The sequence below is a fragment of the Oreochromis aureus genome, linkage group 13 (genome assembly GCF_013358895.1).
Source record: "Oreochromis aureus strain Israel breed Guangdong linkage group 13, ZZ_aureus, whole genome shotgun sequence".
Classification (NCBI taxonomy): Eukaryota; Metazoa; Chordata; class Actinopteri; order Cichliformes; family Cichlidae; genus Oreochromis; species Oreochromis aureus.
Window position 1 is genome coordinate 23,476,903 of NC_052954.1, and position 23,495 is coordinate 23,500,397.

General features: G+C 37.5%; 1 protein-coding gene across 1 annotated transcript in view; it reads right to left on the reverse strand.

Moving 5' to 3' along the window:
• Positions 1-23,495, reverse strand: part of grid1a (glutamate receptor, ionotropic, delta 1a) — a 252,043-nt gene that overhangs the window by 26,168 nt on the left and 202,380 nt on the right. Inside the window, exons 5-8 of the mRNA XM_039621614.1 lie at positions 19,879-19,932; positions 10,737-10,910; positions 6,151-6,312; positions 5,020-5,139 (exon numbers count right to left, since the gene is read on the reverse strand). Coding sequence (XP_039477548.1) covers positions 5,020-5,139; positions 6,151-6,312; positions 10,737-10,910; positions 19,879-19,932 — 510 coding nt within the window. The remainder of the gene's footprint in view (positions 1-5,019; positions 5,140-6,150; positions 6,313-10,736; positions 10,911-19,878; positions 19,933-23,495) is intronic.

A 23,495-nucleotide genomic window follows, 5' to 3' on the forward strand; every position in this document is an offset into this window, starting at 1 on the left:
AAATTTAAGAAAGGTAAATTGATAGAGCAAGCTAATAGCATTTGTAATTATATACTGCCATTCAACTCAAAACCCAAACAGATGTTAATGCACCAGTGCCCTGACAGTACCGACAAGAGTTATCCCTGCTGCAAAAGTTTAAAGTATCTCTATATTAAATATTCACAGATGTGTTGTCATGATTTGTCTGTACAAATGGACACAATACTTATTTATTTTTAACGTTCCATTTTACCTTCTCCATCCCAGAGGAAAACAGTGGAGTGGGACTGGCTCTGTTATCTCTAATCATCAGCACTACAGTGAAAAATAAGCTGGCCATTTAAATTAGCCAAGACAAGAGACATCTTATCTGTCCTGATATACTAAAAATGAGCTTGGCAGACATGGCGCCAGTCTATCACTCTAACCTCTAATAAGCAACATGAAGCAGGATTTAGTCTGTAAAACTGTGTCAGACAGTGGAAAAAAATGAAATGAAGGGGAATAGAAACGAACAAAACGGAAAAGGAACAAGAAATACAAAATGAAATTGAGTTCACCCCATTTTTGAATAGAAATCATTGCCTTAAGAAAACCAGAAGTAAAATAAAAGCACTCAATGATCATTTTTTTCCCCTGTTATTTGCTATTCATGCATTTATACTAAGACTTTTAATACAATGTACAATGTGTGCCACAGTAGTTTGATAAGTGCAGTTATTCAAGCAGCGGTATAACCCTTCCTCTCTTTTTATATAAATTATTATAGTAAACGACTGCATACAAAAGGTAAGAAAGGCAGATCCGTTGAGTCACTGTATACAGTGTTGACTTTAAAAATAAAAATATGATGGTGTGACATGCAAATTTGCAGGCTGACATAAAACGTAGGGCACTGGTTCTGTTTTCAACCCATTAAATTTGCTGAAAAGTGAACAAAGAGCAGATGATTTTGGGCATTTAAAATAATATCACCGGTTATAAGGGTGTTAACATTTGTTCAGTATTATTTTTTTATGATGGATTGAAGCATGTAAGAGAAAATACATTCAGGGATGAAGAGAATATCATCCACTTTTCATCCAATTATTTGAGACTCTCAGAAGGATTTACTTTTGTCAGCACAGTGTGGCAGTCAGACAAGCGTAAGTGGGTACAGACAGTTTTAATGCTTCTCTTTTATGCAGACACTTGTGAGAAAAGGCAATTTGCACATGAATGCAGTTGCACAAGTTACAGGATTACAATGCTTCTGTGATTTATTTATTTCTGACTAACTTTACTAAACTAAATAAATTGGATATGGTTAATGGAGCTTCAGTAAGCTGTTAATTTTATCGATGCCAATTGTCAACTGAGGATTTTCAGCATTAACAGGTGTCTGGCTCTGCTTACAGGGGCCTGTGATGGAATGTATGTATAAAAAAAAATGTAATTATTACTTTCCAAATGTAATAATTATCTGGTGAGAGCACAGACCCAGCAAAAATAATTAATTTTAATTGGCCCAGAAGTACATTATGATATAACATTTAAAATAAAGGTGACCTAATTTGTGTTTTAGCTTATGAAATGCTCATAGCTCATAGCATTGGTCTTTATCCACCTGTGGGTTAAAACCAAAGTAGGTACAGGAGATTTGAAAACAGCACAGGAGCCAGAAAGTCAGTTTCCAGAAGCTAGACATCTCAGAGCCTGGCAAATGAATCGCTAGATCAACAGCCCTATCAACCCCCTGCAGATCTATTGTCGGAAAGAGAGAAGTGCCCTTTAGAGACTATTTAATGTCATTTCTGCCTCATGGGTCTATGAGAAATAGGGTTGAGGATGAATAAATCAGCGATCAATGAATGGCTGCTTTTTAGATGCAACAAGCCACAATAGAGCTCATGTGAACCTACTACCTACTATCATGAATATCAAAAGTCACAACTTTAAAGGGTGATTTTATCCAGACTAAGCGGCTGATTTAACCGAGGGAAATACACTTGGATCCCTGGTGTCTAAGCTTGGCTTGGTCGATGCAACGTTGCCAGATTTGGCCGGATTATGAGCGCACAGACTCAGTCTGATATGGTGCAAAGACTGCTCCAGTTAGCAGCACTTGGGTAGGTTTTAGGAAAGTGTTGGCAACCAGAATTGTTAACATGTACCTTCTTCTGAATCTGCTGTATTTTTACTTAAATCGTCCAAGAAGCTAGTTGCCAGACATACCAGATTATAACTGCTGATGAAAAAGTTGTTTTAGTATCCTGGGGAGGAGTTTAAAAGATGCATGTACTGTAATAACCAGCTAAATTACAAGATTCAGCAAACACTGTGCATATACATTGTAGCAAACTGAACTGCTGTTATGAATCAAAACTTGAACATTTTTAGATTAAAGTATGTTCGTAATATCTCCTAGCTTGGTTAGTATCTAGTTGCACACATTTCTTAGGCCGTCATATCATAGATTTTTTTCATTACAAAATAGGACAGTTAGGAACAGTGTCAAAGGGAACATCAGCACTAGCTGCTGCATGTTATAGTTCCACGACTAACATTGCAACCATAAAATTAAATGAAGAGAATTCAAAGCAGCCCTTTTAAGAGACTATCAAGCAGATATACAGTAATATTTAACAGAGGGTAATATTTTTAGTTTAAGTGTGTTAAAAAGTGTTTCCGAATAATACATTAACACCAGTGCCGTTGCTGTAGACATATTCGCGAATAACTACTGCATGATACATGCAAGATAGTGGCTTGAAGGAACAATTACATTCAAATGAATTGACTTTTCTCTATCAGAGCTTCGTGTAAGCTGGAAGTCATTAGCAATATCTGCTTACAGACGAGCTGACACATCAATAAGAGCAAACTGGGAAACCAAAACAACAACAACAACAGCATCGATCACTCTGCATCAGCTCTAGATGGTGGAGAAAACTCACAGTAGCCATCCAGGAAATAGTATTTCAGTCTTCATTACAGTTTCTAACCAGAAAGACGCCTCATCTAAGACCTATCAGGCTGGGAAGAAAATGGACTGAATGCAGATAAATGATGATGGAGAGGGAGGAAACCAGGGTTGAAAAATGAGCAGAAAGGGTTAGTGAAGAAGGGAAGAAGTGACCAGAGTGAGGGAAGGAAGAGCAGGATGGGAAATGAGAAGAAAGGATAAAAGGGAAGTGAAAGGGACAGAATGGGGATGGCTGGGAAGGGTGGAGAGGGGTTGGCGTGTGGAGCGCAACATGGACCCTCTTTTACACCCAACTTGGGAAAGAAAAAGAAAAGACTAAACAGGAACCCAGCATCATATTGCAGAGGCATTCTAGTGTGGTATAATAATTAGTGTCATACATCGAAAGAGAGAGGAGCGGTAGATGAATTCATGTCTGTTTTCTCAGAGTAAATGGTTCTGCCAGCTAGTGAACGCACCGGGTAATGAACAGCAGCACTGAATGCAGCTGGCACCCCATTATCTGACCTTGCTGTCCCCATTATCTGGCCTTGCTGTCCCCTTGTGCCTCTAATGATTTTGAGATATAAGCGTCCACATGTTAGCTTGCTCTCTGGCCTCTGTTCTATGTCTGCCTGGCTGTACGCTCAAAGGTTTCTGAGATTCAACGAGGATCTCAGACAGATAAACAGGCTGTACAGTGCATGTTTATTATGGAGTGCACAGTGTGTATATATGTTCCTCTGGGTGTCTGTCCTCCTAGCTAATGCTAATGACCACATTATGATGAATTGGCTCCATGATTTCAGTTAGGCTGAGTGGTGATTAAATCTTCATTACTGCTTCTGGTCAGTCCTGCTCTACATAGATTGCCGAGAAACTCAATTCCTCTTCATTCAAGAAGAAGCCCCTGACTGAATCAGGACAAACAGCGACAAACAAATTACAGCTAAGAAAGGAGAGCACAAATAATGCTCTCAATCTCTCACTTCAGCTCTACACTGCCACAAAGATCAAACAAGTTTTGCAGTAAAAAGTCCAAAATCAACTTACAGAGCCTGATGGAAAGCAGGCAAATGTCTGTGTCCATCATGAGAGATGATGTGTTTTAATAAAAACAAACCCTAATAATAAAAGTATATTCACACACACACAGATACACACACTTTTTATTTTAATTCTTGGATCGTAGAACAAGCCAAGATGGTTGGTGTGATGAAATGGATGACTATAGGAAAAAGAGCAGTTTAATTCCAGAGCTCCAGTAGAGGGCACCCAAATACCTGGCACCTCAATGACAAGTAGTTAATCCCTGTGACCACAGCTTTCAGGAGTTTGCGTACAGGTGAGTTTCTGTCCTGCATGTAAGTTCATTTAATTCACCCCATGAACCAGGAAAAACCATTTAGCTTCAGGTCTTTGAACCAAAGAATAAAGATTGGGAAGTGACGATGCAAAACCAAAAGACAAGTGGACAGCTTCTATGGAATATTTCCTCTAACAAGAACCCCCAAAGGACCTTCAAGATCTCAGATAAAAAGGTTTACCCAGTTTTGATTCTCATGGACACATATCCTAGAGGGTCCTCGCTGGTAATAAGTTAGCCACAACTGTTACGTGCGATAAATAAACATTCAGAGAAAAATAAACTGTCAGGACAACAATTTTCCTTGTTCTGAAATTGACTACCTAAATATAGGTGATTTGAAAAGGGTCATTTGCATGATGACAGTTTAATTTTAGTTACATTTCTCTCCAGCCCTCACACTAAGTAAACAACCACCGCTATTCCAATGAACTAGCTTGTGTTCTAACGTACAGAATATATGATGTTGTGAAAAGAAAATGTTGCAAAATCCAACATATTATTCTGTATAATATATTATATGCTTACTTATGGCTATGAAAAAGAGAACACATGTCCCAATAAATCTGATTCTGTGTCTCTGTTCTTAGGTAAGGTTTAAAAAATGTTTTTCTTTTGTTTTACTTTCACAACTTGCACAGAAAATAAATGATCTCAGGTGTTTGGTATATTTTCCAGGACTCAAGAGACAAGTACAATAAGTGTACATAAAATTTTCCAGACTCACCCGTTTCACATCTTTCCCAAATGTCTCGCTGTAGCTGGTCCCAAGAATCTCAAACTGTACATGAGAATTAGAGCCTTCGGCACGGAAATCCATCAGTCCAGTCAGGCCACTTATCCGCCCCTGTTGAAACAACAGCAGAATGTGTTAAATGTGCGAGATGTTATGAAAAAGAAAGGGAAGAAGCAGAGTTAAGTTCTGTAAGGTGTGTGCTTGTGTCTACGATCTACAGGTATTGGAAAATATTAATAATAACAAATAATAATCTCTATAGAGAAAAAATCAACTACTTTTAAAAGAAAAAGCCATTTAGCTTAAGCTCAGATGGAGCTTTGTTACACAGAACTGTATGAATTTAGAGTTTTGTTTACCATCCTTCATTCCATAAAATGTATGCAACTTTATATTCTAAGATGATAAGCCTTAACCTATGAATTCCATTCCACAAGACCTTTAGGTACAGTAGGAGGTTATCAAAAACAATTTAGAAAAGTTCAGGCAAACGTTGTGTTGTTGTGAAGCTCTAACCAGTCACAAAAACGCTGTATGCATTTTAGAAAGAAGCCTAAAGTGTAAGAGAAAATTTAGTTCACTTAAATCATGTCATATGAATGACATAACATAACAATATGATAGCCACTACCATGAACACCATTTTTCTTTGCCGTTTTGTCATGCCCAACTTGGTCATTTTCTCTCACACTTAAGATTAAACCAGCATGACTCTCTGCAACAATGAAAAATTCCATTATCAGATTGAAATGGATGACATCAAGCCACTTTCGGCTATATTACGCCTTATTTCAATGAGGGAACAGAGACGGCTGTACGAGCAAAGGCGTCAAAGCCCAGAATCTTCCACAAAATAAAAAGCGGTTTCATTTTAATAATAACTGAATAGTTCAATGCACCATTCTGTCTTTTGAGTGTAAAAATCCCCTTTATAGCTGCTAATGCTTCTCATAAATTCTTCATTGTGCATTTCTGACTCTTAGTCATCTGTGACAAAAAATACTCCATAAACAACTGCTATTAGAAGAAGAAAAACTAGAAGGAAAAAGCAGTGTCTATATTAAAAATAAACCAAAACCAACCAACCAAACAAAAATCAACAGTGACTTCAATCCCAAATACCTTTTGAATAGTGTCCAGCATAGACCATCCTCCATTCCATGGCTTGGTAGACTTCCTCATGCAGTTAAGGCTGGCCATACTGTGCCACTTCCTGTCCTCAAGCTTCCTATAGAAGGCATTTGCCAGCATCAAAACGCTGTCATACAAGTAGAGATTGGACACCTGATGAGGGAAAACAATAAAATTATTAAAAAAATGTATTCTTGGTTTCTTCTTTGTAACACAGAACAGCACACAAACTCAGCATACTGCCAAGAAGACAAATATTAGTTTTCAGGACTGCAGGAAATATCACAGTGTCTCGCTGCTGAAACTCAAAGCAGTGGCACACAAGTAAAAAGTATTTGTTTTTCATTCTGGTGAGGTGGGCTGTAAAAAAGAAAAAAGAAATATTGTTGGCGAATAATAAACTCTTGCTAGAGAAGAAGGAAAACAGTTTTAGCTTATGAGAAGTTGCTTCTTTTGTCTGACAGTGTGACACCATAATTATACTCCCTTGCAGATGTGCACATGGACATATTATGCTATGCTCTTTTCTGCTTTGAATCCACAGCCATACAACAAACTGGAGGATGCCCACACATTGCCTCTACGCCTTTTGATAATGACAAGACTTTCAACAGTTGGACCTCTTTTTGGTGATGAAAAGAAGACCGGGTTGCTTACTTCTTTCATGACTGTCCAAATTTATGTTTGCAGGAAGCTTTCTACTTGAGCACTGAAGTTGATTTGATGAAAAATGACGGTATTTGACTTTTTGCATCTGTGAAACAATTTCCATGAAACACTCTCAGGAGGCAAAGGTCATGATGCCACTGGAGTCTGATGCCAAAACAACAATTGTTTCTGCTTCGGTAATCACACGCCTAATGAATTCAGTGTCCCATTCAATTGCAGTGTGTCGTATGAGGAATCATGTCAAATGCTTCTTGTCTTAGTGTGACAGTGGATTTGATAGCTCCTCTGAGTCAAGTCAAGTCAAATCCTCCCACAGCAGAATATCCAGAGAGGCAATAGTAGCTGCCACTCCAAGCAGTGACTTCTCTGTGGTAAGACATCATGTAAGTTAACTCCCCAAGGTCACAGAGTCAGAAGCTAAGTTCAGGTGAGATGCAGCTTGATAGCTCTGGATTTCTAAGGTCACACCACAGCTGAAGCATTGAAAAGGGGCTTATTAGTACAGTAAAGCACTGTACTTTACTCACTGTTTAGCTATTCTGATGAATGCTTAAACGGCCATTACCCGTTATTTAACCCTCTTCCATGTGAATTATTGAGGACTGTGGGTGCACGCACCACATGGTTTTGCCATCTGTCCGGAGTATGGATAAAAAGGAATGTGAACATTTCAATAGCGCTACAGGGAACACAGCCATTTCACTCCAGATGGATTGATCAAAAGTGTGAGAGGTGTAAGGAGCCACTCTTAACTCTGTATTGAAAGCAATAAGTGGCTGGGTGAGTGAGGTTACTTTAAAGACTCAAAGAAGAGAATGACATTGTGTAAGGAAGATAAGAAAGCCATACGGCGAGTCTTCTACACTGACCCTTCTTGTCACTGATTGAATTTACCTTTCCTCTGGTTGATGGTTGAAAAAATCCTTAATACGAATCAAAGACAGCAGAATTTTTAGAGCATACCTTTTACTACAGAAGCCTCTATTAAGCTTGCAGTATCAGATTTTATTAACAAGTTATTCGCCGATTTCGGGTTTACAGTAATTTGGGTTCATTGCCACTTAAGTTTATTTGCATGTTATTAAAAAAAAACCCTTTTCCTTCATTTAAAACAATAATTTGCTCTGTTCTGCCAGTTAGTCTCTAGACACACTAAGCTGCAGTCATTGATATTCATGGGCATTCATGTCCCTCATAATTATCGTACCAAGGGAGTTTAATATATATTCTGTTGCATGCATAATCAGTTAGTATTTGTATTCATTGGCACTTGGCAGATGCTTGCCTGTACTTTACACTATGGTTGCCTGCGTACGCTGTACAGTCACTACAAATACCGGGGAAAATTTGTGTAAGTAATTACGCTCAGATCTTTATATAGGCAATTTGTGGTAAACACAAACCAGAAAAAAAACACATCCTGCTTCTTTAATCTGTCACTGGTACTGGATGAAGTATATTAAATAAGTTTGTTGGTCCTGAAGCACACATTTATTATCTTAAAAGTATCCACAGCAAAATGCATAAGGCAGAAAAATAAAGTGAACAAAAAAGAACAAGCATGAACTTGCTATCAGTCTAATACACACTGCTATCATGTTGTGCATCTTTAAAGGGTCTGAATTAAAATCTGAAAGTAGTTTTTTTGCTGGTGTATACGCACGTGTTCCGAGCATGCTCAGTATTTTCACTGACAATAAAGGTTTAAGAGCAGAGATTTTTCTTTACCTGTTTTGTCACTTTTTCCTGATTAAAGGAAAAAAAATAAAAGAAACCATCTCCACTAAAATCTGCTGTAATCGACTGCATTCAAACTGACAACAGGTACTTATAACCTTTTACAGTCACCCTCAAGCAAACGATAAGGAACCATCTAACAGTCCAATCACACTAAGAAAAAGGACAAAAATAAGGGTGGTTGTTCTACAAATAAACAGAACATCAGTATGGGACTTTTTACATGTTTATACTAGAGATGGACCGATCCGATATTACGTATCGGTATCGGTCCGATACTGACCTAAATTACTGGATCGGATATCGGCGAGAAATAAAAAATGTAATCCGATCCATTAAATATCAAAAAAACACCTCACAAAACTTGCGACAAGGCGTAACTCGGCTCATAACCGTAGCACGTGGGAGCAGTATGCCTCACGTGATAGAGCGGCTGTGTGTATTTGTAGCCTCTACCAAACCAGCATTTCATCTCCGAGGAAGTTATCCCAGAGAGAAGTAAAGCAAGTGTGTAAGTTCATCTCTGAATGTTTGTAAAGCGTTCCCATGTTAAGCTTAACAACCGATATATGGAGCGACTGACTCTCTCTCTCCCTCACCTTCCTGCAGCGACTTCAATCGTGAAACTGCTTAATGATCAGCTGATCGGCTTTTCTGTGGCGAGTCCGTCTCTCTTCTTTGTTTTTGGTCCACTTTGCACCAGAAAGAGGAAACCAGCGGCGGAACAACAGCAGCACGTTTAACCTTGATAAGCTGTTGTTAGAATTTATTTAATATTACTTTCTACACCAGGATCCTTTTCTACGTAGCTGACGGCTGGTAACTGTGCAGGGGCGGATCTAGCAAAGTGTAGCCAGGGGGCCGATAGGGCATTAACAGGAAAAGGGGACATACTTTTCTTTCTTATTCTCATTTAAAATGCCTAGCTTTTAATAAATAATTATCTGAATCTTACACCCAAAGTTTTAATCTGATGTAAAATGTATAGAAGTCCATTACTGTATATAGTAACTGTTAAGTCTAATATACCCTAGTAAGCTATAGTACTTTTTCCTTTGAGAAGGTACCATCTGTGAATTCTGCAATTCTGTTGAAGAAAGATGTTGAATCTATTTAATTATTCTTGAAAAATAATTTATTTCTGTGCATTTTTTTTTTTCACCCTGCATCAAATTAAAGTTGATTACATCGATTAAGCATCATGAGGTGGAGGGTGGGTGGTTCCCTATTTTTTTTGCTGGGAGTTTGCAACCCTATTAGTTAGGTTGCTTAATATTTCTGCTAAGTACTCTTTAAAATACCAGAATAGGGAGGATTAAGTTTATTAGATTGATCAGTGTTGCTGAACTATGAAATATTTTGGGTGCAGTGTATTTTTACATACAGGTATAACAGAATAGCTTTAGTGTTGTTGTTTATTTAAACTTGAGTATGAACTTATACAAAATGCAGCAAGATATTAAAAAACAGTTTTATTGATTAAAAACACACTATATCGGATTCATATCGGTATCGGCAGATATCCAAATTTATGATATCGGTATCGGTATCGGACATAAAAAAGTGGTATCGTGCCATCTCTAGTTTATACACAATATAACAGAATGTATTCACATGTATGTTTGATTAAGGAATCACGTCAACCTTCCACTGTCTAAATGAAGTAAAATGAAAAATATTTGTGCAAGATTTTGTTTAATCAAATATACACCCAGATAATATAAGAAAGATTTACACATGGCTGGTTTACCTCAATAACATTCACCTAAAAAAATGTATATAAGTAATTACATTCTGGAAAAACTGTATTTTTTCAGGCTGGAATAATAATTCACATGGCCTCAAATCATGTTGCCTTAAGTGCATTTATCCAGTTTTTTTTATTCACCATTAAAATTTTTGATGTAGTATTGTTATAAGATATTTTGTAGAATACCTGATATTGATAAGAATCATCAGGGTCCTGATGTATGGAGCCAGACATTAGTATAATAGCCCTTTAACTTATTCTAAAGAGGTTTTTTTTTTTTTTTAAACGGTTTGTCATATTAAACAAGATAAAAAAAAGTTAATAGATTGTACTGCATTTGTTAAATGGTAACGTGCAGACCAATATAGTCTGAGTGACTATCTTGTAGGGCTTCAAAAGTACATATTTCAGTATATTTTACCTCCAGAGACTGTAGATAGCCTTCCTGAGGGTCACAGAGCAGAGACGAAATGCGATGATTGTTCCTCATACAGCGAACATTGGTATCCCTCCACAACGGGAAGATCTGACGAATGATGGTCATTCGCCCCAGAGAGCTGTGAACTAGCTCCATGATGTCTGCGTCGCTCACCTCCTAAAGGTGAAGATGACAAAGCAGTTTAATACCCCTTTTCCACTGAATACAAGTCATGGAAAGTCACATATTATATTAGATTGCGACATTTGCACAGTGTGAAATAATGAGATAAACTGTGGATTTTGGTGGAAATTTGAATAAGAAAGAACTTTGGAGGGGCTTGACTTTAACCACTTTTTGAACAATTAACATATCAGATAACACAGGAGAAACACATATCGTTTTAAGGGAAAAGATCCAGGATATTAAAAAGGGATAAATGGTGAGGCTGAAATGTAAACTCATTTGGTCACCTTCATTTTAAGAATGTAAATTTTCTGTATCAATTTATAAATGTTTAATGTTTAACCAAAGCTTAATTCATCGAATACTTCTGTTTAAAAAACAGAATTAATTAAGTTAATGTTTTTTTAATTCAAAAACACAAAATATTTTAATAATTGTAGTCATTTCAAGATTTAAAACATTTAAATTCTTTTTTTAGCAATTAAAGACAGACTTCATTTTCTGCAAAACTTACTTGTTTTGCCATTACAGAGTCAAATCAATGATCATTTGAAGTATATCCATCACAATAATAGTTCAGGTGACCCTTGGTCCTCTTCTATGGGGGATACTTGTGTGAAGCATCAGATCAATATTCATGAGACACTGAGCTGCCGACTAGTTTTCAGAGCCGGACAATCGTCAATGCTGAGGCAGACAATGAGTCTCCGGGGAAACATTGAGTTCATATGCAGTCTGACAATAAAGCTGTGAGGTTATTGTCGGGTCAAAACTCAAGTATCCCCAGGTCCCTCACCAAACACCCCTCAATACATGCTCTTTATCAGTTTTCCTAATCAGACATTTTGATCTACCTCTTTTGCATTGACCTCCCTAAATTATTTTTCTCCTGCTGGTTTCTGTCCAGACTCAGTGTTCATTTCTCAGGGACTCTGTCATTGTATTGGCCCTTTCTTCTTTCAGCCTAATGTGGTTTTCAATCTCTTATTATCTTCCCATCACTCCTAATAAGTCTTTCTTTGTACCTTTACCTTACTTTACCTGACCATCAGTCTTGTTCCGTCACTACAAATTGTCAGTCCAAATCTGCCTTTTTTCAAACTGCCTTTTGCTTTTAGACACTGTTCTTCATACATATATCTTAAGTCAAATACACATATTGTAAAAACGCAATGTGGTGAGCACGCTGAACTTTTTTCTTTTGTCAATTTCCCAAATATCTTTTATATGTCTCATTGGTGATTCTAGCTCATGTATTTTTTTCCTATGACTCTTTTTTTCAGACTCTTCACAGCCAGACAAGTGGAACTGATGAATATTCACGAGTTGCCAGGACACTTTAATTAGGCAAATTATGGTTCACAACATGGTTCACAGAAATGAGCTCTCCCATAACTTTTAGTGTCACCTAGTCCAAGTATTCTGTCACCATCACATGTGACATTTATGTCATAACCTGACCTGGCTGTGACATTTCCCAATAGGACATGGCTCATGAAACATGTGCCTTTTAAACTTTGAGGAGAAAGTACAGATAGATATTACACATATTTCAGGCAAGCGGACTAAATGGTCATCCGAGGGATGGATTGAACCGTTAGAAGGGTTATTAATCTCAATGGGCCACTCTATGTGATTACAGTAGCCTGTAAGTCAAATCGCAATATTAATTCTGATGAAAAAAGATAATATACAAACTGCTTTTAAACTCTACAGCTGTCACAAAATTACTTCAAGTCGTTAAAGCCCCTTCAAAATAACCCACTTAAATATTAGAGAAAGCGAATAAAGTATAGCAATGTTTCAACGACCAAAACATATTAATCAAATCAAGTCTATCTGACAGAAAGCCTAAATTATCCTCTTTGTGCTGCTCATTCTATGTTATTAATCCCTCACTAGAAATATATAAAAATTATAGCGTTAATCTGACAGTCATTTAATTAACAGTTAAGGTGCTCTTTTGAAGCTGCGGGTGACTAAGCTGAGAGGAAATAGGAGTTAGACATGAAGCGCAAAACCCCGTGGTTATGATATTATTTTGAGGTGTTCTCGTCAGTGAACATGCACACCTTTTTATGTCCTTTGAATACATATTTGAGGGAGAACAGCTCTCAGTAGCTAGACAGACGATAATATTATTATATTATGAAATGATCTAGTGATACACACAAATCATTGCTGCCCCGCGGTCATTTTATATCAGAAAAATAAAGGTAAACATCAGGAACACTGAAATCCAAAGAAGTCTTTGCTTATCTGCCACACATTGACCGATGTTATCAGAAACAGAGATTTCAATACACCTTCTTCTTATACATCAAAAAGAAGATATGATACTGTTGAGAAAATTATACAAAATTGAAGGTTTTCTAAATTAGATACAATCCTATCCTCCAAAAGCTGATCATTAAGTGCGATACCTGGAATCACACCAAATACTGTACTTTCACAAAGAAATAACTTATTTACTTGTGACAGCGATGACAAACATATTATATTCATTTTAATTTATTTGAAAAATCATATGTAATCAAGCAAGCAACATTACAATTATTTATTAACAATGTCGAGGACAGCCACAAAATACACAACACAACAAAATGTTTTGTTACATCTTCGTACAATAAAGCGAACATGTGATATACCGATCTTACGTAGGTATATCACTTTAAATGTACAAACTAAAAGCTTGAGCTATAAGACAGCAGCATGCAGTCCGAATAACATTAGATATGTTATTATTTTGGGGTCACTGTGTAGAGGCAACAATGTGGATAACATAGCTGTGCTTCAGTTAACTGCACCACATCAGTTTGTGAAGATTTAAGAGTTCAATCCTCAAATTGGTAAATTAGGCCAATGATGACTAAACAAGGGTTATATTAGGGTTTATTAATAATGATCTCAAGTGCTGGCAGTAATAAGTGATTTGCTAAATAAGCCACAACAGCTGATTTAATGACACTGCAGCTGAGACATACCAGCAAATTAATGTTTTTTTTTAATTTCTTCAAAATAGTCGAGGATGCTAACACTAGTGCATCCTATGGTTGGACACACCGTGTAATTTCTGCAGTTTTGGTGAGGACATATGGAAGCAGAGATTGTTTGAGTCATTATTGCTTCGTTGCATGAGTTATTATTCCATTAAAACAGCTGATTAATGAGAACAGGTTATTAGAAATGTGACATAAGGTGGGATGATATGTAAAGAGTAACAACGATGTATTTATTAATCTACTGTTTTGTTTTTTCATTATTATTTTTTTTACAGGGTAGTGCAGCTGTGTGAGCAATTCCATTACACAGACCATTGTTCACAAGGCCAGTAGGCCAAACTACAGGCACAGTGCAAACTGGAATCATCACTTGTGCTGGTGCACGTTTCATTGCTATGATGGCACTTAAATTTCAGCCTGGAGGTGCTGTATGTCTGTATATAATTTCAACTGCCCATTTATTAACCCTGATGACATAAAACGTCTGTGGCTGTAACTGCTGTAACATTTAGATAAGGTGGTTCATAAGGGAGGTCTCTTGTCTGGGGTCCTTTAGATTTATGACCATGGCGCTGGATGTCTCCTGTAGTTACCATTTCTGGGTTAATAGATAATTTTTTGACATCCCAATTAGGTTTCTGCATGGATGCTCAACATGGTTAATGGTATAAAAGGCTATAACATAAAATAGATAAATACAGTATTACACAACCTTTTGTACGAGAAATCTAATATTTGAAAATGTATATCCTTACCAGGTCTAAAATTCGATAAATACAACCTGAGGTGAACAATAAAATGTTATTATTTAACAAAGATGAAGCCAAAATGCACAAGCATTGTGTGAAAAACAAAGTATAGTCCATCATTTAAAAGCTTGTGCAATCAATCAGCATCGTTTTCTGTCTGACTTTATGAGTGCCTCATATCATTGTAGAGAGATTTTGGTCCTCTTTTCTCTCTTTATGACATAGCTTGAATTCGTTGAAGTTAGCAGGCATTCATTTATGCACAGTACTTTTAAGGTCCTGCAACATCTCAATCAGGCTGAGGTCTGAACTTTGACTGGGGCATTGCAATACCTTATTTTTTTTTTTTTTTTAAAGTGATAAAAATGTAATTCTATTGTAGATACTGTGCTTGGGGTCATTGTCCTGATGCATGAACCAATTTTGCCCAAGCTTTAGCTGTCAGACAGATGGCCTCACATCTGACTCTAGAGCAGTTTAGTATACAAAAAAGTTAATGATCCACTTAATGACTGAGAGGTGCCCAAGTCCTGTGGCTGTAAAACAATCCCCAATCACCCTCTGACATTAGGATGAATTTGCCTGTGGAATTGCCTTGTTTTTCATGATGATCTTTCTTACTTTAGAACTTAAAACCCATCCCAGGTTTATGGGATGGGTCAACCCCTTCTCAAGGACGATTGTAGATATCGTTCGTCTTTGCCATAATGCTAAAACATACCAAAACTTCTGTTTTCCTAGAGGTGATCACACTTGCTGATCATAAATTAAGTGGATGCATTTGATTAAAAACACCCATCTGCTACTTTCCCTCAGTATGCATATCAAAGCAGTAAGAGTATACGTAGTTTTCACACACTGTTTCTGCATTGTGGCTTAATTTTCATTAATTAAATAATGACACAGTGTAGTAGTTCATGTTTTGTATTTTTAAGTTGTATCTGACTAATTTTAGGACTTGCTGAAAAAGAGATTTTATTTATTCTGCCATGATACATTAAACCTTAGAATTTGAAAAGGGTATACTTTATTTGTACCATAACTGTATATTTTTTACGTCGCAAGTGGCCTCTTCGGTAATCCACCTCCCAATCCCACAATCTTATGTGGTGGTGATTATGTCCTTAGAATAGAGTTTCCATCTCAGTTGCTTGATAGGCAGCTACTCGAGACATCAGTCACATTATGACTGTCTTCCTCGACTCTGTCTGTCACAGCAGGCACAACCACCTAATCCATCAAACATTCTCAAGTGTCACCGTCTTGGCCTTTGAAGGGAGAAAAAAAAAGAAACAACGACAAATCCTCCCAGGATGCACAATCCATCTGAGTCGACTAGACGATGTCTGAGGCAGACAGCCTTCTGTGTGCTAGCAGCTGGAGCACCCTGGTTTAGTGGGTGGTTTAGCGAGAAACCCCTGCCTATCATCTCTTTGCCCTCGTGCTCACATCAAGTCCCATTGCACTTCTTGCACAACAATTTCAAAGCTTTTTACTTTTTTTTTTTCTCTCAAAAGATTATGTTGTTAGTTCATTTGTGTTTTCAGCAACTTCCTTCATCCTAAGGGCTCATGATCTCTGTGCCATTCAAACCCACTCAACTGGCTGGAAAACACATTTGCGTCAGTCTAAATCTAGAAACATTTGCAATTGAAGGATGGGCATGTTTGCTTTCTCATTTGTAAAGATGTGATTAATTTTATTGTGCTAAACAATACAATTCAAATCTTTAATTTAGACTGTTGTAAAAACCCAACAAGTAATCTGAAGATGGTCAACTTGGACTATAGAAAGGCAATTTTGTAGAAAATTTAAAAAAAGAAACACATTAATGACAAAAACAAGTACTTGTGGTGGCAACGTTTATAATTTCTGTGTCTATGACTCAGAAATTAAAATTCTGCATTGCAAACCAGGGATATCAAAAAATTTGCCGTAATACTGTATACTTTTTCCTTCCTTATAATTCTCCCTGCAAGCTTCTATTGAATTTTATGATTGACAGCTACATTCTTTATGCCACATGCTCTTTGACTGTGTGAGGTCTAAAGCCTGGCAGAAGCACAAGTAGCTGATGGAGGTGGGCAAGCAGCGGTGAGCCTTATGATCACCTGGTTAAAATGTATGCCACAACTCTGTCATGACCAGCTGAATAGTACCAACTGTCTGCAGGGACTGATGGTGCATTCAGAGGAAAGACGTAACAGGCCTCTGTTATTTCCCCGCAGGATTTTGTGATTGCATCTAGTCAGGCTAAAAGGATTTTCAGATTTTGAGAGCAGGAAACAGTATCTAGATATACTGTAGCCATGTAGCAATGAGGATTACAGAATTCACCAGCAGCTGCTGAAAAAAGTGATCCCTAACAGATGCAGTTTTTTAAAATTACTTTGTCTCTCCTCTCACGCGTATGAATGAATTTAAAAAAAAAGAGTGCGCAATCTTTCTGCCATAAGCCATGTTAGGAACTTCACAGAAATCTAATCACAGGCTAATGGAAACAAATTAGCTTTGCACCTTCCTTTAAATCCCTTTGCCTTTTCGAGATAACCAGGCAATGCGGGTAAATCATTTACACATAGATACATACCTAGATTCAATTTGCAAGGGATTTTTGTGTTGTTGTTGTAGCGAACAGTGTAAGATGAGGGAAAACAGGATTTAGGAAAACGATGGACTTGATAGCAGCTCAGAGTTTTCATGTGATTATTATATAGATGAGAAGTCTTTGGAGGCCAAGAGCTGGGTGAAGCCCCTCCCCCCAACAAAAAAACAGTTGGCAACAGTGGTAATTGAATTTTTTTGGTTGAATTTGCAACGTGTCTGTGTTATTCTCATTTCAAGGTGATCTTGAGCTTTATGGGCAGTTTATCTTGAGTGATTATATGAAAAGCATGGAAGGTGGAAGCGAGAAGAGAAAACAATAAACAAAAAATACTGGGAGTGTGGCAGGGATAGAGTGGAAAAAACAATCCTCACTGTGTTGCAACAGAAGGGAGAGGGAATGGAAAATTATGTTGTGAGAAAGGGATATAGAAAAAAAGAGTGACAAAATCAAATGATATATTTCATAGTTCAAAGACAAAAACAGGCACATTGGTCTTTTTTTTAACACTACCCACGGAGACATAAGTCTGCAGTAAGCCGCATCATATCCACCATTAAGTGAATGCAGTAGAAATTAACATGCCATTAGTTCATACTATTCCAGAGTCAGATGCAATTAAAGCTAATGTGTGTGGAGTTCTGCACTAATTGACTGAGAGCTATGCGTGAGTTTGGTTGTGAATACTGCTTCATATTGCAGCTCCCATCACATCCTCATGTTTGAGACTACAAAAGCATGTCTGATATTATGAATGGGATAATATGACTTAAGCTGCCAGATGCAGAAATGGTTTAAAAGAACTCCTGCTCTCATTAGCTGTCGTAAGTCAATACTTCAGTTATGTTAATGCTGAAACGCATGGTCAAAATGTGACAAGGTCATTATTTTCATAAAAGCTCATTATAGTCTAAAATTAGGTAATTTAGGCTGCCAGATAACAGAAGGTTTTCAACACACTAAGCCTCATTAACTTTTGCAAATCAATATTCAAGCTACAAATATCCTGCACTTTGAATTTTTAACTAAAGCATAAATGATAAGTGTTTTATTCTAGTTGGTTGGTCTAATGTGTACTGCAGCCAAAATGCATTTTCAGCCTTTATATTACGAGTTATTTGCCAAACAATTAAAAAAAAACAAAAAAAACTCAGCTTTTCTCTCTGGACCTCAGTATCTCAATCTCTGTACAAACGTTGCCTAAATAATGTGGCTGTCAGGGGAGCGTAGATACATTTATCACGCTCTGCGGATTATGAATCAATATGTGTCATGTTTTGGATTCCAGTGAAATGTTTCAACAAGTGTTTTATTAAAATTCATTGATAACCCTTGAAAACAAGATGATGCATGGTATTAAAAAAGTTTAAAGACACATAAAATGGGCACTGATATGCATGTCTGTGTGTGTGTGTGTGTGTGTGTGCACTGTAAGCGCTAGAGGTGGAGCTCCTGGGCACAGTAAGCCTAATATTTCAGGTAAATTATCTGGGAGAAACCTCCTATTTAACATCTTTCAACCACAGCTTGTTCGTAGTGCCGCTCCCACCCTCCATGCTACGACATCTCCAAATAATTGTGAATCAACTCAAGTGCAATCCTGAGGCACTAAAGCTAAAGAGGCCACTTTTCTGTATTCACAAAGTGAACCTGAGATTTTTGGTACCACAGACACTTAGCCTTTTTAGGTCAAGGCGCGCAGAGCAATGGTACAGTGCAGTGATAGGAAAGAAGGACAAAACCTAAAGTGCCCATGCAAAACTCATTTACAGGTTTGTTATTTTTCTTATGGATTTTTACTAGAACAGCTTTTAATACCAAGGCTCCACCTCTTTTCACCTGCTATCTGTAGCATTAACTGCTTTAATGTGTATATAGCTGTATTAAAGTACTGTACAGTACAGATAATCACACAGCATGGCTTTGGCCACATTAGCATAGCACTAAAGATATAGGAACTTTACTTTTGTTGTGTGAACATTGCTATCAGAATAAAAGTATTCCACTTCAGTTTCTGAGAGGCCGGGAATACAAGAACACTCATGTTCACTCTTGCAGTCAACAGAACATTTGGTGTGCTTTGCTCACAGCTAATACATTTCAGAGCTAGCAGAAGCTGCAGCTGTCTGCATCTGGATTCAACTGAGGCAGCTGCTCATTCTTTGAGTGTGTGGCAAACTAGCTGCTAGGTGGGCATTATGCCAGTGGGTTACACAGTGACACAGAGATCTAACGGAAAATGGTCCGGACTACAAATAAGGAGTTTCAGGTACTTTGGAGGCAGTGTTTATTGTGGGAAAGAATTACCTCATTTGGTGTGGACTTCACAAAAAGCTATATAGCTGAATATATGTTACAGGAAAAACATAATGTAGGGACTTTAAAGCAAGAACAGTTATACAATATCAAATAAAGGCCTAGTCCCTCAGGCACTCAGGATTAAATCAAATGATGTGCTGCTTATTTAACTCTATATGAAAGCGTAGTTAGTGAAAGCCTCATAGGTCTCACATGCCTTGGGAGCATGTGAGAGTGTTGAAAGAGGCATACTGACATGAAGGTCTAAATTCACTCAGGTGCATGCAAGTGTGTTTTGGGCTCACCTCATTGGCATAGACCCAGTGGCTGTCCTTGGATGCCAGGTTGGTTTCCACAGCCTGCAGTGATAAATTAAAGGAGAAAGAGAGAGGAGAAACAGAGAGAGGAAGACAATTGAGGAACCAAGTGCACAAATTCATTGAGATCACACAGTAGTCCATGTAAGTCTCTTCTCAGGTGTCTCTGGAGCTTAATTTGTAAATCAAGACATCCTCAGACACAGAGGCTGCAGGTCCAGTGTGCACAGAATACAACTAAACCACACAACCTGTAGCACATTGGAGCAACCAAGCTTTTTAAATAGCGCTGTGCTGTATTTTTACATTGGATGTGAGAATAAAGCCTGCAGTACAAATGCACATAATTTGCCCACTGCAATGGGACCTCTTTCAATTGCCATAATAATTTCACCTTCCCTTTTAAAACACAATAATGACACAAAAAAGGGAGCTTGTGGAAGTAGGTGCCATTGTTGGATAGAAATGCATTACCATGAGATCTTGTGGCACCAAAGGGAGACTAGAGGGGTAATGAGTTGAGCGAATAATGATGTAAGTATCATATGTAATGTCGTGTTAATGCTCAGACAGAAAGACAACCAATAAACAATTTCAAATATCATATTCTCGTTATGTATTTTACTTAGATGGAGCCACAGTTTTTCTCATTTATTTTGAAGCTATGCTGATTTTCCAAAAGGGCAGATGCTGCATTGAAAGCACACAGCTTTTTGCCACAGTACAACAGTATGGTAGAAACCTTATTTAGCTTCGATGCGTAATGGTTGCTTTGTGACTTTTTCCATTTTATTCACACTGAATGGAATCAGCTGAATACAAGGGCGCACGTCTCCATGTATTAATCTTTCCTCTTACCCTGCTGCTCTGCAGTCACAACAATACGTTCTCTGCCTGAAGTCTAAATGGAGTAACCCATATACACAGCAAGGAAGACTGCTGTTAAGGTAGTTAGAGCACAAGGAAACTGTAACCTGTGGTTAGTGAAGTGTATGTAAGAACAAAGAAACACCTAAAATCTCTGAGAAAGATGAAAATGACCCTTCTTATGAATAATGAAGTTCCTCCATCGGTCACAAGTCCGAGCACATCTGTCTTGCTCGACATATCACTGTATGCTCTTCTATGCCAATTGATGTCATTAGTTTTTAAAGCAGAAGACCGATGCTTGAACATATAAAAGATTGAGCCCTGTGGTTTTACTAAACAACACCATGCTCATCAATAATAGGCGGCACAGTGTACAGCATCAAAAGCTGCTAATCAATCTTAAAACCTTGGAAGACTCATGATTTTATTTTAATGTTCCTCTCATTGCCAAATTGATCTCATCAGACTGTAAGAGGACCATACCAGCACACAAGAAATATTTACCTCCATGACTAAAATACTTAAAATGAAAAAGTGGGGCCACATGCCTTAAGAAATTACCTTGAAATCCAAATGGGTATGCCAACATTATCAATGAATGCTACAAAACACCAGACATATGGTGGGTGCAATGGTCCACTGGGGATTTATGTAGGAAAATAGTGCTTCTAATCACTTTAAGTGTTTAGTTTCCTGTTTGACAACATATATGAAGGTTTTTCCTCCAAAATGTTCATATTTTCACAGATAAAATGGTAAACTTTACCCTGTTTACTGTAGACGTGCTGGTCACTGACAATTTAATATTCAGATCAAGACAATTCAGATCGTTGGGAAAAAAAGAAGCTTGTTACTATTGGACACTGTGCACATTAAATGGGACTAAATGAGGATCAAGAATTAAACTCTTTATAGTTATAAACATAAAGAAGGTTGGTACAGTTTTCTAATTACACATTTCACACGATGGTGATGAGGGCAGAAAAAAGGAAATGCTTTCTATTGTGTTGCAAAACCTTCAGGCAAAACAGTGGAGGGTATGTGTGCGTGTGCTGTGTAGTAGATCGCATTTGTGGAACAAAGCAACATCTGAAGACAAAGCTACTGTACAGTGTTCAAGGTTGAGCCGATGGGACCGCATTAGATTACAAAAATGAAAAGCATACAAAGCATACAAATACAAAGCTGAGATTGCGTGTATATTTTTGAACTAAGGTATGGAGATTTTGAAAATAAACCCTGAATAGTGTTATTTCTGAAAAAAATAACTTTAAAATAAATGTTTATGTGAAAAGGTTTCAATGAGTTTTAGTATCTTAGCAGCATTTTTTTTTAAATGGCTCGAATGAACTATTATTGTTGTTTTTACATGGATATTACATATAATACATAAAATTTGAACCATCACTTCACAAAAGAGAAGGGCAGTCTAATTTGTAAAGAGAAACAACTTCAGTATAACTTCTACAATAACTTCATCATCAATAAAACATTAGCGAAGACACACAAATCAGTGTTGATCTCAAGGTTAAATGCTTAAAAAAACATGCGCACACACACACACACACACACACACACACACACACACACACACACACACACACACACACACACACACACACCACATTCTTGTACTCTGTATGATATTCATTCAAATCATGATAATGATGCTTTGGCCCTAAATAAAATCTGACAATGATAACTATTGTCTGCCTTGAAGAATAGCCTTTACATTCAAGAGAGTCGACAGCTCCTTGAAGTGCATTCGTTGTTCCAGACAAAGTCTGTCAGATGCTATAATGGTGAAAAGAGAGTCAAGTGTGTAGTATGGGTTAGTTAATGTGTACCAGCTGCGATGCAGTGTTTTGTTGAAGCCCTGGGCACAACAGAACCCTACACTTGAGAGGTTCACCATCAGTTCACAGCACAATACTGCACTTACAACTTAAGACACAAACCCTCGTTATGCTAAATGATGTTTGCAAGCTGATGTTTAACCCCGTTTCTGTACGTATGTGATGAACACAACTGTGTAGACATACTGTGAGATGTCATTGCTTGTTATTGCTGCCGTTTTTCATCAGCGTTATCTAAGTGAGGAAAATGCGAGAATGATGAGTGTTGTTAAATGTCAACTGATGCAACTATGTTTAACAGGAAACTAAATTAAGAATCAAAGTTCATTAGTTGTTTTGTTTTGTATCTCCATTTACGAGTGACAGTTCAGGCAGTCTATCGTTTTAAAACATGAATCAAGGCGTGCAAGAACTTGGGGTCTCAGAAATCCTGAAGAGAGTTGCTCATTAGGATTCAAAACCTTTATCTCCTAAAAACAAGAGCACCTTGGGTCCAAGTAAAATCCCTACATTATTTTGTCTAATCAGCCCCTTTTTCAAATCGCATGTAGTCTTATTTCAGTTGAACTACGAAAGGGCTTTCCACTTTGCTTGGAATTTATCATACCAAAGCCTAAAAATCCATTTGAAACCCTAAATGTTATCAACATCCAAGCAGAGTAATTTTAGCTTTGTGTTTTCTTTCTTTCTATTCACTTCAGAAGATGATGTAACAGTGAAACTCTGGAGAGAAATGGGGTTTTGGAGGAGGAGGCACAGACAAAAGCCTTGAGTGACATCTAAGGAGTATTCTATTGATACCGCCAATGCCTTGCATCGTAAGATCTCTAATCAGAGATGCAGAGTACCCCAGGCATGTTCTTATACAGTAGCAATGCC